The sequence below is a fragment of the Bubalus bubalis genome, chromosome 9 (assembly GCF_019923935.1).
Source record: "Bubalus bubalis isolate 160015118507 breed Murrah chromosome 9, NDDB_SH_1, whole genome shotgun sequence".
Taxonomy (NCBI): Eukaryota; Metazoa; Chordata; class Mammalia; order Artiodactyla; family Bovidae; genus Bubalus; species Bubalus bubalis.
Genome location: NC_059165.1, coordinates 60,977,747 through 60,994,076, shown reverse-complemented (window position 1 = coordinate 60,994,076; position 16,330 = coordinate 60,977,747). Strand labels below are relative to the sequence as shown.

Sequence of the window (16,330 nt, the reverse complement as noted above, 5' to 3'; positions counted from 1 at the left end):
TCTAGCAGTGCTGAACTTCATATTGCCAGGAAGCCTCTGCTTTCACTTCTTACCCAAGGGTACAAGAACTCCATGGCTCTCACTTCCTCCTGTGGTCCTGATTATGTGTGTTCCCTGATCTAGAATCTTCATTCTTTAATATGTGTCTTTAGTGCCATTTTGCATCCTTTCCCTGCTCAATCTGTCTGTAACTAATTCCAGTAGCAATAAAAAGGATAGTATGCGAGTGCAGGCACTGTTCTAACCCCTCTCCTAAACACTGGTTTCATATGCCTGGGAAGTTGATAGAGGCAGTTCTCACTTTCCATATATCCAGTATGCTCAGATTTGTTACCACAGTTTAGTATTACCAGTCCTCCAATAACATGGTTCAGATATTAGTGTATTAGCTGAGTGCTTGCATAAAGTACAGACTTTGCTGCTAACTGTGAAGTGTACAAATCATTACATAAATAAAAGGTGTGCATCGAGATCACTGACGAATCATGTTCCTTCTTTCATGGTCTGTTAGTGATTGATCACTGCAGCTGTTCAGTTCATGCAGTGTGTAGTTGCATTGCCTCCTTGTATCTTGGTGATAAGCCCATATGAGGCATTTTATAAGAGAGCCTTGAAGGAGGGAATTTGCAAAGATGAAAGTGCAGCAAGGAAAGGAAAAGTAATAAATCCAAGTTACAGAAGGAATTTGCTGCCTGAGGAAATGTTGACAGTGCTGCTGTTTAAGAAAGTTTGGATACTCAGAGTAACTTTGTGAAGGCTAACTCTAAGTGAGATAAGTAGTTGTGATGAAAAGGATAATGATGTCCAAGAGGAAGTGATGTCATCAAAACTTTCGTATTAAAGGGACTCTTGGAGATAGTTCATGACTGTGAAAGTGCAAAGGATAAAATGTTTGAAACTGATCCAGACTTAGAAAGAAATAGGATAATTTGTGAAGTGAGAAAAAATGCTCACTCTGTATCATGTTGAAAAAGGTGATCATTTTTCAAAAACTGCTTTTGAGTAGTTTTCATACAAGGAAACATTTTAGTTCTCAGTGTTCATAATGTTTTAAGCTACATATTAAATAAAATAAATACTAGTTGTACTATTTTAGTTTCATTTCCCTGTATGTGTGTGTGTGTGTGTGTGTGTAAGGAATAGTAAGCTTTTAACTGTTTGAGAGAAAATTTTGAAGATCACAAGACAGTTGTGATTTTTCCCATTGGTAATTAAGATCATATTGCATTGTTTCAGTTTGTGTGATCATTTTTATAGACCTGCACTACTGTGCAAAGTGAGGGTCACCTGTATTATTTGTTACACAACTGTGGAAACTGATCTGGTAGTGGTGAAGCTACAGTTTCTGTCTGACTTGTAAATTCATGATCATACTCTCTTCCATTCTACTGCTGATGCTGCTACTGCTAAGTCACTTCAGTTGTGTCCGACTCTGTGTGACCCCAGAGATGGCAGCCCACCAGGCTCCCCTGTCCCTGGGATTCTCCAGGCAAGAACACTGGAGTGGGTTGCCATTTCCTTCTCCACATTCTAATCCTGCACAAAATAAATTTTTTTGTTAATAGGCTGTTGATTTTTCTTCCTAGGAGCAAATCAGATTCTTGAAAGAACAGTTTTATTTCTAACTGGTTCTGTTACCCATTAGATCTGGCTTTTGTACCTCCCCCAGTCCCTCTTCCTCATTACCTCCACTGGCTTTCTTGGCCTTCCAAGATCATTTTAGAGTTCATCTACCCTAGGGTCTTTACTTGATGTTTCCTCTGCTTGGAATCTTGCCTTGAGACAGCCACATCCCTCCTGTGCTGCGTTTTTCAAGACTCCCCAAGTGTACCTTTTCATTGAGACCTTCCTAGAGCCCCATTTTAAATTGTATCTTATATCCCCCCTCTCTGTCCTTTCTTTTACTGCCCCTCCATAATTGATTTATTTATTATGTTTGTTATCATTCCCTCAAATTAAATTGTAGGCTCCCTAGAACCAGGAATTTTTGTCCGGTTAATTTCTATACCAAGTGTTTAGTGCCTGGCTCATAGCAGGCACTCAGTAAACACTTGCTGAAAAAAGGCAAGAACGCCCTTGAGGAACATTGTTGGACAGATTTAAATACTCAGGAAATGCAATGAAGATCTTTTCTCTGTCTTCTCATTGTGTTTTGCCTAATGGTAATAATTTCTACCAACCCTGTATTATCTCCCAGTGCAAGGTAATAAAGTAGGCCTTTTATATGTGTTATTAGTTGACCCTCACAGCAAGGTACTCTCTGCATATTTCAAAGGAAGAAACAGGCTTTGGAGTTTAGTCACATAGCTGGTAAGTGGCAAAGTCAGACCTTAAGCTAACCTCTAACTCCACAGTGAGTACACTTTTAGGTCACTGCATTTAATACTCTTCTTTGTCTTTATTGAGTCATAATTCATATAGCACAAAATTCCCTCTTGTAAAGGATACAAATTCAGTGGTTTTTAAGTGTATTTACAAGGTTATAAAGGCCATCGCCACTATGTGATTCCAGAACATTTTCATTACCCTAGAAGGAAACCTCAAACCTATTAGCAGCTAGTAATCCTCAGTCTTTCTTTCTGCCCCAGCCCCTGGCAACAGTGATAGTTTCTGTCTCTATGGATTTACCTATTGTGAACATTTCATATAAGGGGAGTACTACAATATATGGCTTTTTGTGGCAGGCTTCTTTCACTTTGCATAATGCTTTGAGGGTTCATCTGTGTTGTAGCATGTATCAGTATTTTATTCCTTTTTATGGCTAAATATTTGATTGTGTAGATGCACCACATTTTCTTTATCTATTAGTTGATGAGTGTTTGGATTGTTTCCATATGTCAACTGTTAAGAATAGTGCTTCTGTAAACATTCATATATTTGTTTTTGTGTAGGCATTTGTTTTCATTTCTCTTGGGTATATACCTAGAAGCAGAATTGATGGATCACATGGTAATATATAGATAGCATCACTGACTCAGCGAACATGAATTTGAGTAAACTCTGAGAGATAGTGAAGGACAGGGAAGGCTGGCGTGCTGCAGTCCGTGGGGTTGCAAGGCGTTGGACATGACTTAGAAACTGAAGAACTATGGTAACTCTATATTTAACCTTTTGAGGAACTGCTGGTTTGTTTTCCAAAGTGGCTGTACTATTTTATATTCCCACCAGTGGGCTGTGAGAGTTCAAGTTTCCTGTATCCTCACGAACATTTATTGTTGTTTGTCTTTTTTAAAGATGGACAGAACTTAGCAACTAAACAGCAACAACAACAATTCTAGTAGATATGAAGTGAAATTCCGTGATTTTGACATGCTTTGCCCTTAGAGCAGTTGAGATTGAGTGTCTTTTCATGTGCTTATTAGCCATTTACGTATCTTCTTTGGAGAGATGTGGTATAATTCCCTTGCCTATTTTAATTAGTTAATTTATTTTTGGCCACACCACACAGCATGTGGGATCTTAGTTCCTCCACCAGTGGTTGAATCCATACCTCTTGCATTGGAAACTCGGAATCTTAATTACTGGACTGCCAGGGAAGTCCCCCTTTGCTTATTTTAAATAGGATTTTTTGTATTTTTATTGTTGATTTTTAAAGAGTACCTTTTTTGATATGCATTTTCCTTTTTTTAAAATGGTTTTTGGCTGTGCGGGGTCTTTGTTGCTGTGTGGGCTTTTCTGTAGTAGTGGTGAACTGGGGCTACTCTCGAGTTGCAGTGCGAGGGCTTCTCATTGCTTTGGCCTTTCGTTAAAGAGCATAGGCTCTAAGGCCCGTGGGCTTTAGTAGCTGTGGCTCCTGGGCTCTAGAGCACAAGCTCAATAGTTGTGGCACATGGGCTTAGTTGCTCTGTGGCCTGTGGGGTCTTCCTGGATCAGGGATTGAACCTGTCTCCTGCATTGGCAAGCAGATTCTTTACCACTGAGCACCAGGGAAACCCAAGACTTCTTTATGTCTTATTGGTACTTTGATCCTTATCAGCACCCCAGATTTTCTCCCATTCTGTGGGTCTTTTTACTTTCTTGAGCCTGTCCTTAAAAACACAAACATTTTACATTTTGATGATGTTCAGTTTGTGTCTTTTTTCTTTGTTGTTTGTACTTAATGTGTTATATCTAAGAAACTATTGCCTGATTGGAGGTCTTGAAGACATATCAATGTTTTCTTCTAAGTGTTTTAAAAATGTAGCTCTTAAATTTGGTTTTGATCTGTTTTGAAAGTATATGATATGAATTTGGGGGTCAGGCTTCATTTTGTTGTATGTGAATATTCAGTTGCCCTAGCACTATGTGTTAAAAATATTTTTTCCCCTTTATTGAATGGTCTTGGCAGCCTTGTTGAAAATTAGTTCATTGTATTTCTGAATTCTCAGTTCTCTCCTGATGATCTACATGTATATATTTGACTTTGTTGACCACTTTCGTATGCAAATACTTCTTGATTTTGACAGTCTATCATCTTAGGTCTCCTTGTTTCTCTTGTCATAGAGTCTTCCTTCCCTTACTCCTAAATCCACAGTCTCAAGGACTCCAGTTTTAAAAAAAAAAAAAAAAAAATCTTCCCTGGTTCATGTGCACACGTTTAGTATGCTCTGGCTCTCTTTTCCATCTCAGGACAGGTATACCTTGAATTCTTTAAGTGATCTTCCATGCTTTCTTTTCCTTCACTCCTTTTTTTTTTTTTTTGGTGGGAGTGCCATGCCAATGAGCTTGTGGAATTTTAGTTCTCTGTCAGGGATTGAACCCAGATCTTCGGCAGTGAAAATGCAGAGTTGTTACCACTGGATCGCCAGGGAATTCCCTCCCTCACTCTTAATAATCAAGGGTTTTCATATCATTTTACCCCAGCCTTTATAGTTTACTATTGCTCTTTCCTGGGCTCTTTCCCTGCCTCCCCAAATTTATTTATTTTTATTTGGCTGCTACAGGTCTCAATTATAGCACACAGGATCTTTAGTTGTAGTATGTGGGATCTAGTTCCCTGACCAGGGATCAAACCCAGGCCCCCTGCATTAGGAGCTTGGAGTCTCAGCCATCTGGACCACCAGGGAAGTCCCCTTTCCTGGGCTCTTCTTGTGGCTTTGTGATCCGTATCTCTGGCCAGGTTTATTATATGTTAGGTTGACTTTGATTTCCTTCTTTGGCTTAGGGATTCTTCTTTGTACTCTATGGCCTTCCACCCTCCATCATCTGATGCTTGCTTTTATACACATCCCTCATTTCCAAGTTAGACTACTCAGCCCTCAGATACACCTTTTTATTGTATATGCAGCCTGATACGTGGTCCTAAGACCATAAGCATTAAGCATTACAAAGCCTGACTCTGTCATTTACTATTAGGTGACTTGGTTAAGTTAGTTAACTTGTCTAAACTTGAGTTGTCTCTTCTGTATAGAAGGGCTAATAGCACCTACTTTTCGGTGGTGGATAGGATTAAATAAAATATGCATAGTGTCATGGAGTGGGCATTTAATAAATGTTAGATATTGGTATGTTGCTGTTTCTTTTGCTTGAGGTACTAACTCCCTTAACTCTACTGCCCCAAATTCTTCCTGTCCTTTGACGGTAGAGTCTATTTCAGAGTACTGTGTCTTCCATAAAACTGTTGCTGGCATTTCACTTATATCCCAACCTGGTCATTAGTACTTCCTTTTTTGGCCCTATGCTATTTTATGCCTTTCTTAAAGCTTGTATGTTAAAAATGACACATAATTTCTGTATGATCACTTCTCATTTATAAACTATTTGAAAGTAAGTCTTGCTCAGCTTCATATATCCCTGGCAGTGGATTTGTTTTAGTGTGTAATAAGCTCTCAATAAATAGATGGAACTCTATTGCTTAGTATTAAGGCAAATATCTTTTTTGCAAGACTTTAGAGACAACTTTGTACATGAGTAAAGAGCTTTTCCTAATGTATTCCCATAGCATCTTGTCCACAGGGCTATTTTAATTCTGGTTGCATTGTAATATTCCCTGATTTGTGGGCCCTTTGAGTAAAGATGCCTTGTCTTAATCAGCTTTTAATTGTTTGCTTGTCTGTCTTCCCCCTCCATAGAGCTCAAGGAGGACATGGGCTGTTTCTTGAGCACTGTATCACTGGCACCTAATATAGTCTTTGAGGTGCTCAAATATTTGTTGTATAAATAAATAAATGAATGATTGAGCACTCATTTTAAGTACCGTAAAATAACATTTTTGTTAAACATCCACGTAATTGTCATGTGTCTGTATCTTAGATCCAGGAAAACTTTTAACTATCAAATTCTTCATTGTGAGTTATTTCTTACAATACACATAGACATATATACAGAGCTTGTCTTTACTCTTAATACTGTATGGTTCTTCTTAGCCTAATTAATATATGAATCTGAGGGTGAATTTGTTTCTGCCCTCCAAGAGTCTGTTTCCCCAGTCCTGTGGAAGTTCTGTAATCAAATCCACTGGCCTCCAAAGTCAAATTCCCTGGTAGTTCTCAGCCCCTTTGCCGATCCCTAGGTTGGGAAATCTGTTGTGGGTTCTAGAACTTTCTTAACAGTATGAGAATTTCTTTGGTATAATTGTTCTGCAGTTTGTGGGTCATATGCTCAGCAGCTCAATGGTGGGGCTAGTGGTAACTTCCTCCAAGAGGGCTTATGCCACACGCTTTGTGACCCAAGTCTGCTGCAGCCAGAGCCCTTGTCCGTGCAGCAGGCCACTGCTGATCCGTGCCTCCGCAGGAGACACTAAAACCCTCAAAGGCAGGTCTGGCTCAGTCAGTCTCTGAGGGGTCTCTGGGTTCTGGTGTGCACAAAATTTTGTTTGAGCTCTCTGAGCATCTCTGGCGGATATGGGGTTTGATTCTAAACATGATTTCGCCCCTCTTGCGAAAGGGGGTTCTCCTTTGCCCTTGCACGTGGATTATTTTTTTTGGTGGGATCCAACATTCTCCGGTTGATGGTTTTTCAGCAGTGAGTTGCAATCTGGGAGTTCTCCCAGGAGAAGATGAGCGCACGTCTTTCTATTACACCATCTTGTTAGTAAGACTTGCTTACTTACCATGTTGTTATAAGACTGAGCCAGACTTGCTGTGAGTGTCCAGGAGTCTCCGGTGGAGGCCTGGGTCTACAGTGTCCCGCTGCAGGGTCAGGGGCAGTGAATACAACAGTGCATGCTTTGAAGGAGGTTGCCATTACCTTCATTACCCCTACCTAGTTTGGCCTCAGGCCAAACAACAGGGAGGGAACACAGCCCCACTCATCAACAGAAAATTGGATTAAAGATTTACCAAGCATGGCCCCACCCATTAGAACATGAGTCAGTTTCCCCTACAGTCAGTCTCTCTCATCAGGAAGCTTCATAAACCTATCCATCAGAGGGCAGACAGAATGAAAACCAGTCACACAAAACTAACCAAACTGATCACATGGACCACAGCCTTGTCCAACTCAGTGAAACTATGAGCCGTGCCATGTAGAGATGCCCAAGACAGATGGGTCAGAGTGGAGAATTCTGACAAAACGTGGTCCACTGGAGAAGGGAATGGCAAACCGCTTCAGTATTCTTGCCTTGAGAACCCCATGAACAGTATGACAAGACAAAAAGAGAGGACGCTGAAAGATGAACTCCCCAGGTCGGTAGGCGCCCAATATGCTAGTGTAGAAGAGTGGAGAAATAACTCCAGAAAGAATGAAGCGACTTACCGAAAACAGGAAAAAGCGAAAACAATATCCAGTTGTGGATGTGACTGGTGATGGAAGTCAAGTCTGATGCTGTAAAGAACAATATTGCATAGGAACCTGGAATGTTAGGTTCGTAAATCAAGGTAAATTGGAAGTGATCAAACAGGAGATGGCAAGAGTGAACATCGACATTTTAGGAATCAGTGAACTGAAATGGACGGGAATGGGCATATTTAATTCAGATGACTGTGATCAAAAATCCCTTAGAAGAAATGGAGTACCCTCATAGAAAACATGAGTCTGAAATGCAGTGCTTGGGTTCAAAATCTCAAAAACGACAGCATGATCTCTGTTTGTTTCCAAGGCAAACCATTCAATGTCACAGTAATCCAAGTCTACGCCTCAACTGCAAATGTTGAAGAAGCAAGGTTCTATGAAGACCTACAAGACCTTCTAGAACTAACACCAAAAAATGATGTCCTTTTCATCATAGGGGACTGGAATGCAAAAGTAGGAAGTCAAGAGATACCTGGAGGAACAGGCAGGTTGGTCTTGGAGTAAAAAATGAAGCAGGGCAAAGGTTTAACAACATTTTGCCAAGAAAAGGCACTGGTCATAGCAAACACCCTCTTCCAACAACACAAGAGAAGAATCTATACATGGTTATCACCAGATGGTCAAAACTGAAATCAAATTAATTATATTCTTTGCAGCCACAGACGGAGAAGCACTATAGAGTCAGCAAAAACAAGACCGGAGGCTGACTAGGCTCAGATCATGAGCTCTTTATTGCAAAATTCAGACTTAAACTGAAGAAAGTAGGTAAAACCACTAGACCGTTCAGGTATGACCTAAATCAAATCCCTTATGATTATACAGCAGAAGTGAGAAATAGATTCAAGGGATTAGATCTGATAGAGTGCCTGAAGAACTATGGATGGAGATTTGTGACATTGTACAGGAGGCAGGGATCAAGACCATCTCCAAGAAGAAGAAATGCAAAAATGCAAATTGGTTGTCTGAGGAGGCCTCACAAATAGCTGAGAAAAGAAGAGAAGCTAAAGGCAAAGAGGAAAAGGAAAGATACACCCATCTGAATGCAGAGTTCCAAAGAATAGCAAGGAAAGATAAGAAAGCCTTCCTCAGTGATCAATGCAGAGAAATAGAGGAAAACAATAGAATGGGAAAGACTAGAGATCTCTTCAAGAAAATTAGATACATTTCATGCAAAAATGGGCCCAATAAAGGACAGTAATGGTATGGACCTAACAGAAGCAGAAGAGATTAAGAAGAGGTGGCAAGAATACACAGAAGAAATATACAAAAAAAGATTAATGAGCTGGATAACCACAGTGGTGAGATCACTCACCTAGAGCCAGACATCCTGGAATGGGAAGTCAGGTGGGCCTTAGGAAGCATCATTGGGAACAAAGCTAGCGGAGGTGATGGAATTCCAGTTGAGCTATTTCAGATCCTGAAAGATGATCTGTGAAAGTGCTGCACTAATATGCCAACAAATTTGGAAAACTCAGCAGTGGCGACAGGACTGGAAAAGGTCAGTTTTCATTCCAATCCCAAAGAAAGGCAATGCCAAAGAATGTTCAAACTACCACACAGTTGCCCTCATCTCACCACGCTAGCAAAGCAATGCTCAGAATTCTCCAAGCCAGGCTTCAACAGTACATGAACCAAGAACTTGCAGATGATCAAGCTGGATTTAGAAAATGCAGAGGAACCAGAGATGAAATTGCCAACATCCGTTGGATCATTGAAAAAGCAATAGAGTTCCAGAGAAACATCTACTCTGCTTTATTGACTACGTCAAAGCCTTTGACTGTGTGGATCATGGAAAATTCTTCAAGAGATGGGAATACCAGTCTATGGGCATACCACCCTGAACATGCCCGATCTTGTCTGATCTCGGAAGCTAAGCAGGGTCGGGCCTGGTTAGTACTTGGATGGGAGATGGGAATACCGGACCACCTTACCTGCCTCCTGAGAAATCTGTATGCAGGTCGAGAAGCAACAGTTAGAACCAAACATGGAACAACGGACTGGTTCCACATTGGGAAAGGAGTACATCAAGGCTGTATATTGTTACCTTGTTTATTTAACTTATATGCAGAGTACATCATGTGAAATGCCGGGCTGGATGAAGCACAAGCTGGAATTCAGATTGCTGGGAGAAATATCAATAACTTTCAGATGACACCACCCTTATGGCAGAAAGTGAAGAGGAACTAAAGGGCCTCTTGATGAAAGTGAAAGAGGAGAGTGAAAAAGCTGGCTTAAAACTCAGCATTCAAAAAATGAAGATCGTGACATCCGGTTCCATCACTTCATGGCAAATAGATGGGAAACAATGGAAACAGAGACTTATTTTCTTGGGCTCCAAAGTCAGCACAGATGGTGATTGCAGCCATGAAATTAAAAGACGCTTGCTCCTTGGAAGAAAAGCTATGACCATCCTAGACAGCTTATTAAAAAGCAGAGACATATACTTGGCAGACAAAGGTCCATCTAATCAAAGCTACAGTTTTTCCAGTAGTCATGTATGGATTTGAGAGTTGGACCATAAAGAAAGCTGAGTGCCTAAGAATTGATTCTTTTGAATTGTGGTCTTGGAGAAGACCCTTGTGAGTCCCTAGGACAGCAAGGAGATCAAACCAGTTCATCCTAAAGGGAATCAGTTCTGAACATACATCGGAAGGACTGTTGCTGAAGCTTGAAGCTCCAGTACTTTGGCCACCTGATTTGAAGAACTGATTCATTGGAAAAGACCCTGGTGCTGGGAATGATTGAAGGCAAGAGGAGAAGGGGACAAAAGAGGATCAGATGGTTGGATGGCATCACCAACTTGATGGACATGAGTTTGTGCAACCTCTGGGAGTTAGTGATGGACAGGGAAGCCTGGCGTACTGCAGTCGATGAGGTCGCAGAGAGTCAGACATGACTGAGCGACTGAACTGAGGGTGAATTTAACTCCCCTGCTAAAGCTCATATTCTACGACTAAAATTTTGATAGTTAAGAGAAGTTTTGTAGGTCTCTTCAGAATTAGTGTGGCTTCATGTGAATGTGCTTTTTTTTTTTTTTTACATTTGTGGAAGAGATAAGAGAGTGAATAGCCTTTAGGCTTTAATCTGAAGTTGAGGGAGGGAGTAATTGCTTTTTCAGGAATCCAAAGATAGTCACCATAGAGAGGAACAGACCCTGGCACTCCTGCTACTTCCAACTATAAGAAAAGAGAAAACGATAAGCACCTTCAATGATTATTATTAGAAACACATAACAAAAAAGTATAAGTTACTTTACAAGTTTCTAGGAAATGTTAGAACTTCTTGGCATTGTTTAAGGTGGGATTGTATAAGTTGGATATTCCTCATAACTGTAGTAAAATGTATATATTTTTAGGTTAATTTTTAAAGTTATGAATATGATGTCTGTTATAGAAAATGTTTTTATAAATACAGAATAATATAGAATTAGATTGTATCTTGTATAATTGTTGTGTTTTTACTCCAATCTTTTTCCCTTTTTTTAAAGCACAGATTACATACATTTATCATTTCATCTTTTTTCTGTTTAAGATTTCATAAACTTTAACATTTTTCATATATATTTTAATATTTGCATAAAAGTCAATTGTAGGTTTTACCTTAATTTACTTAACTAGATGCTTGCTTGGGTATTTGAACTGTTGGAAGTGTTATGCTATGAGGAAAATGAATGAGTCCGTGACAAGCTCTTGTCTTTTCACATACCAGTGAGTTTCTGTTTGAGCTCTATGCATTAGATAGTTGAAATGCTTAATGAAGTGTGGTGGTTCTTCATAATGGTTGCTATGTTTCTGTATCATTCTTTGGATGTGTGGGTAGATTGTGTTAGATCCATTTTTTTCCTCCCATTCAAATCTTGAATTTTTTTCACGGTTAGGATACATATAGTGGTCCTTTTTGGAAAGGAGTATTATTACTAGATGAATGGAAACAAGTATTTTTTTTCTTATTGGGAAGAAGTATTTTTAAGGCTTTTGATACGTAGTGCTAAATCACTTTGCAGATACTGTGCTTTTACCAGGAATATATGTGGTTGCTTGTCTTAGTGACAGCTAGAAGACAAATGCAAGAGGAAAATAGCAAAAATAAAAATCCTTAAATTCTGTGTATGAATATACAAAGTTTGAATTACTGTTTTTTAAAATGTAGACCAGTTATTTGGTTCATTCCTGCTGAATTTATTTTCCATTCTGTAAAACAGGTGATTTGATGAAGAGTGCTGCAGGAGAGTTTGCAGATGATCCCTGCTCTTCCGTGAAGCGTGGCAACATGGTTCGGGCAGCTCGGGCTTTGCTTTCTGCTGTTACCCGGCTGCTTATTTTGGCTGACATGGCAGATGTCTACAAATTACTTGTTCAGCTGAAACTTGTAAGTACAGGCTGATGTCTGTAATTTGTTCTATCACAGCAAGGCTGCTGCTGGCCATACTTAGTTCAGCATTCCTTACGATTTGGTTTGGTTATGAACTTGGTTTACCTAAGTGGACCAGGAATGTTTTTAATTTCCACTTGCTCCTCTATTCCACGTGGACATCATACTGGCTGTGCTGTGGGCCTATGGTGTCTTTGCAGAAAAGGTATTGTTTTTGACTTCTTCCCTTTTTGTGGTAATGATTAAGCATTTCTTTGTACCAGCAGAGTTCCAGAGTTGAGAAATCAAGATATGGTAAATTATATCCTTTTACATGAAAGTCAAAATAATACGGTATTTTCCTACCTCCCGTAAAACTCCCATGTGGTACCTGCCCAAATGTAAATTTAAGAGGAAGTTTGGATTACTATCTGAGTAGCTATTGAAAGGAATAAAAAGTTCTAGATCTTCTTTATGTACAGACTTGCATTGTTGAGAATTTTTCTTTTGTGGGGGTGTGTTTTATAGGTAGAAGATGGTATCTTGAAACTGAGGAATGCTGGCACTGAACAGGACTTGGGAATACAGTATAAAGCCCTGAAACCTGAAGTGGATAAACTGAACATTATGGCAGCCAAAAGACAACAGGTACAGTCATGATTTGGGGATATATTTAAGTTGTTTATATTATTACCTAGTGGGAAAAATTCATTTAACCTAAGTCTTCAAAAGGTGCCAATATCTCCCTCTTCTAATATAGTTCCATTAAGACATTTAGTTTATGATGTGTCCTTCAGTATTGTTACTAAAGTTAGAATTAGGTTGTATCCATATTATGCTCCTATTTTGATTCCTGTGAAAATTTTGCTTTAGGTACCTTAGCAGTTTGCAATAGCATTCTGAGAAGTGATACACCTTTCTTCTCTGTGTTCAAGGATGAACTTGAGTTGATGGTGAAATTTAATTCAGACTTCTAAAAATCCAGTCAAAAACATATTGGAATTCTATATCAGAAAGTACCTTGCCCTCCATATTTTGTAACTTTTAAGTATTTCTTATCATTTGTTATTACTAGATTTTATAGTATTAGGAATTTATGTTGTGTGACATATGGATCAGTGTTCTTCTTTTTCCAGCTTTGGCTCACCCTTCAGTGTTTTGCTCTTGGGATGCTTGAAGTCTTCCTGTGCCCTTTCTATTGGATGCTGTGTGTTAGATGTGTGTCCTCTAGAGGGGATGCATGTGTCACCATCTGGCTGTAATAACTTGCATAGCCCTGATTAAGCTTGTGCTATTCTTGCTTTTTAAAAGTCCTGAAAAGATGAATTCTTATTATTGTTAGCTGATACCTGTGTTGGTTAGGATAATTTTGCACTGCAGTTTACAGAAAACCTAGTTCCTAAATTGCATGACCATTGGGGGGTTTATTTTCTCACTGATTAGAAGCCCCAGGATAGGTTAAGTGACTTCAGGATTGTTAAATTTAAAGGTTTTGCAAGTATCATCAAGGTTTCCATGTCTTTACATTTTCCAGCACTGCCATCTTCAGTGTGCCTCACTGAAGAAGCTGTAGGCATGGCATTTGCACACAGTCAGTATGTCCAGTGAGGGAAGAAAAGGTTGTTTCTTCCATATGTCTCTCTTAATAAGCAAATGATCTAGAAGCCTTTAACAGATTTGCCCTAAATAATGGATTGTATAATGTGCCCATTCCTTATTGATCATTGGAAAGAGGAAAGCAGTTAACTATATCTGACTCAGGGTAAAGAAGATCTCCTTTCTGCTGTGACAGGGTAAACCTTCCTGAGTACAGGAACATTCAACAAGAGCGCTCTAACAGGCATGAGGAACATGGGGTCAGTACTGTAAATGTCCAGTATATTACAGCTTCAGCTTTGGAGACTTAGACTTTGGTTACATTAACATTAGAATAAAAATTGAGAAGATTGAATTAAATAATGTATGTGAAGTATTTAATATAACACCAGATTCTTAGTAGGCCCTCAGCAGTGGGCAGTTGGTGAATAGTAGTTACTGCTCATATTTCAAGCTATAAGATGTGATCAGACTGAATCTACACATACGGGATCCTGATTTTACGTTCCCAGTACTTAGTATTATATATGATAATATAGCTAGATTTGTTGTATTGCCTGAGTAATTTAGTTAATGTAGGCTCAGTGCACTTTTATCATTTGTCCTTGAATTAGCTTATGTCTCTATCACATAAATCACAATTATTTTTTTCTTTTTGCTGGACCTGTTTAATCCTAAGAAGAACTTGTTGTATGATGGTATGGTTATTCTATAAATATGGCAAGCTGCCAAAATTATGTTCACAATTGATTTTACTGGATGTTCTTGATATAAGTTCTCTTTTGAATATGTGAAATAAATGTTATATTTAAAAAATAAAGTTTGATGAATAGTCCTACTCTCTTAAAACCTAGTCTGATCTTGATTTATGAAGACTTACTATTATTTGAGGAAAGTGAGAACATTTAGACTGACTCTATTGCAGCATATTCAAAAGCAGAGACATTACTTTGCCAACAAAGGTCCGTGTAGTCAAGGCTGTGGTTTTTCCTGTGGTCATGTATGGATGTGAGAGTTGGGACTGTGAAGAAGGCTGAGCGCCGAAGAATTGATGCTTTTGAACTGTGGTGTTGGAGAAGACTCTTGAGAGTCCCTTGGACCGCAAGGAGATCCACCCAGTCCATTCTGAAGGAGATCAGCCCTGGGATTTCTTTGGAAGGAATGATGCTGAAGCTGAAACTCCAGTACTTTGGCCACCTCATGCGAAGAGTTGACTCATTGGAAAAGACTCTGTTGCTGGGAGGGATTGGGGGCAAGAGGAGAAGGGGACGACAGAGGATGAGATGGCTGGATGGCATCACTGACTCGATGGATGTGAGTCTGAGTGAACTCCGGGAGTTGGTGATGGACAGGGAGGCCTGGCGTGCTGCGATTCATGGGGTTGCGAAGAGTCGGACACGACTGAGCGACTGATCTGATCTGATTGCATATCTTTCAAAATGGTGAAATAAGTAAATTGATGATGTTCTTGAGATAAACACAGCAATAGTCCAGAATTTTGTATGCTACTGGAGAAACGTACTGGAGAGTAAAGTTACCTGAGTTTTAATTCTGTGTGCTTTGAGTCCATGAAGAGTTCCTTAATTATAATCCCCTGATGTATTAAAAAACAAAACAAAACAAAAAAAAAAAAACACTTCCCAAATAAGATGTCATAAAAATCTTGAGGTTACTCATTAATGTGCCGGAAGATCTTCTATAAGCTCCTCTATATCTGTTTTCTGCCCTTGATCACCCTACTGTCTGCCCCAGAAACCTAACCTATCTACAGGACAGCATCCAGGAGCTTTTTTCCCCTCTGGCTTCTGGTTGGGTTGGCTAGCGGAAGCACCATTAGGAGATTAGAGGGCAGTAAAATGGGGTTTATCCCTACCTCCTGGTTGTCCTTGGTGGCTAAATGTCATAGCCTCTTTTGGATTGTGTTCTCCCTCTGCCTCATTCCCTGGTTTCTGATAACTGCTGTCTCATTTTGTCTCTTTGGGGCTAAGTGCCCTAATAGCCTGTGGTTTTTCTGTACTTTACCCCTATAATTTTGAAGCATAGTCTCTATAAACATCTTTGAATTACTTCGTTTGATCTTATCATCTGTTTTCTGCTGGTATCTTGAGTGATAGATTCTAAAGTTTGTCTTGGGTTTGTAGTATTTCATGGTCACTTACAGTTTTCCTTAGGCCTGATTCTTTAACCTTTATCCTCCTACAGTAGTATTTGTTGAATAGGCTGGCTGTGGGCGCCTGTGTGCCCCCGATCATAATACAACCTTTTATGGGACCTGGGGCTTGGTGTGTATTTCTTGAAACTAATGGAAAAGGTCAGTTTGCATTCCAATCCCAAAGAAAAGCAATGCCAGAGAATGCTCAAACTACCGCACAATTGCGCTCACTTCACACGCTAGTAAAGTAATGCTCAAAATTCTCCAAGCCAGGCTTCAGCAGTACGTGAACCATGAACTTCCAGATGTTCAAGCTGGTTTTAGAAAAGGCAGAGGAACCAGAGATCAAATTGCCAACATCTGCTGGATCATGGAAAAGCAAGAGAGTTCCAGAAAAACATCTACTTCTGCTTTATTGACTGTGCCAAAGCCTTTGACTGTGTGAATCACAATAAACTGTGGAAAATTCTGAAAGAGAAGGGAATACCAGACCACCTGACCTACCTCTTGAGAAACCTATGT

General features: G+C 39.6%; 1 protein-coding gene across 1 annotated transcript in view; it reads left to right on the top strand.

Annotated features, from left to right (window-relative positions):
• CTNNA1 (catenin alpha 1) overlaps positions 1 to 16,330 on the top strand; it is a 179,110-nt gene that overhangs the window by 45,445 nt on the left and 117,335 nt on the right. Inside the window, exons 4-5 of the mRNA XM_006070838.4 lie at positions 11,912 to 12,078; positions 12,589 to 12,708. Of these exons, the coding sequence (XP_006070900.3) occupies positions 11,912 to 12,078; positions 12,589 to 12,708 (287 nt within the window). The remainder of the gene's footprint in view (positions 1 to 11,911; positions 12,079 to 12,588; positions 12,709 to 16,330) is intronic.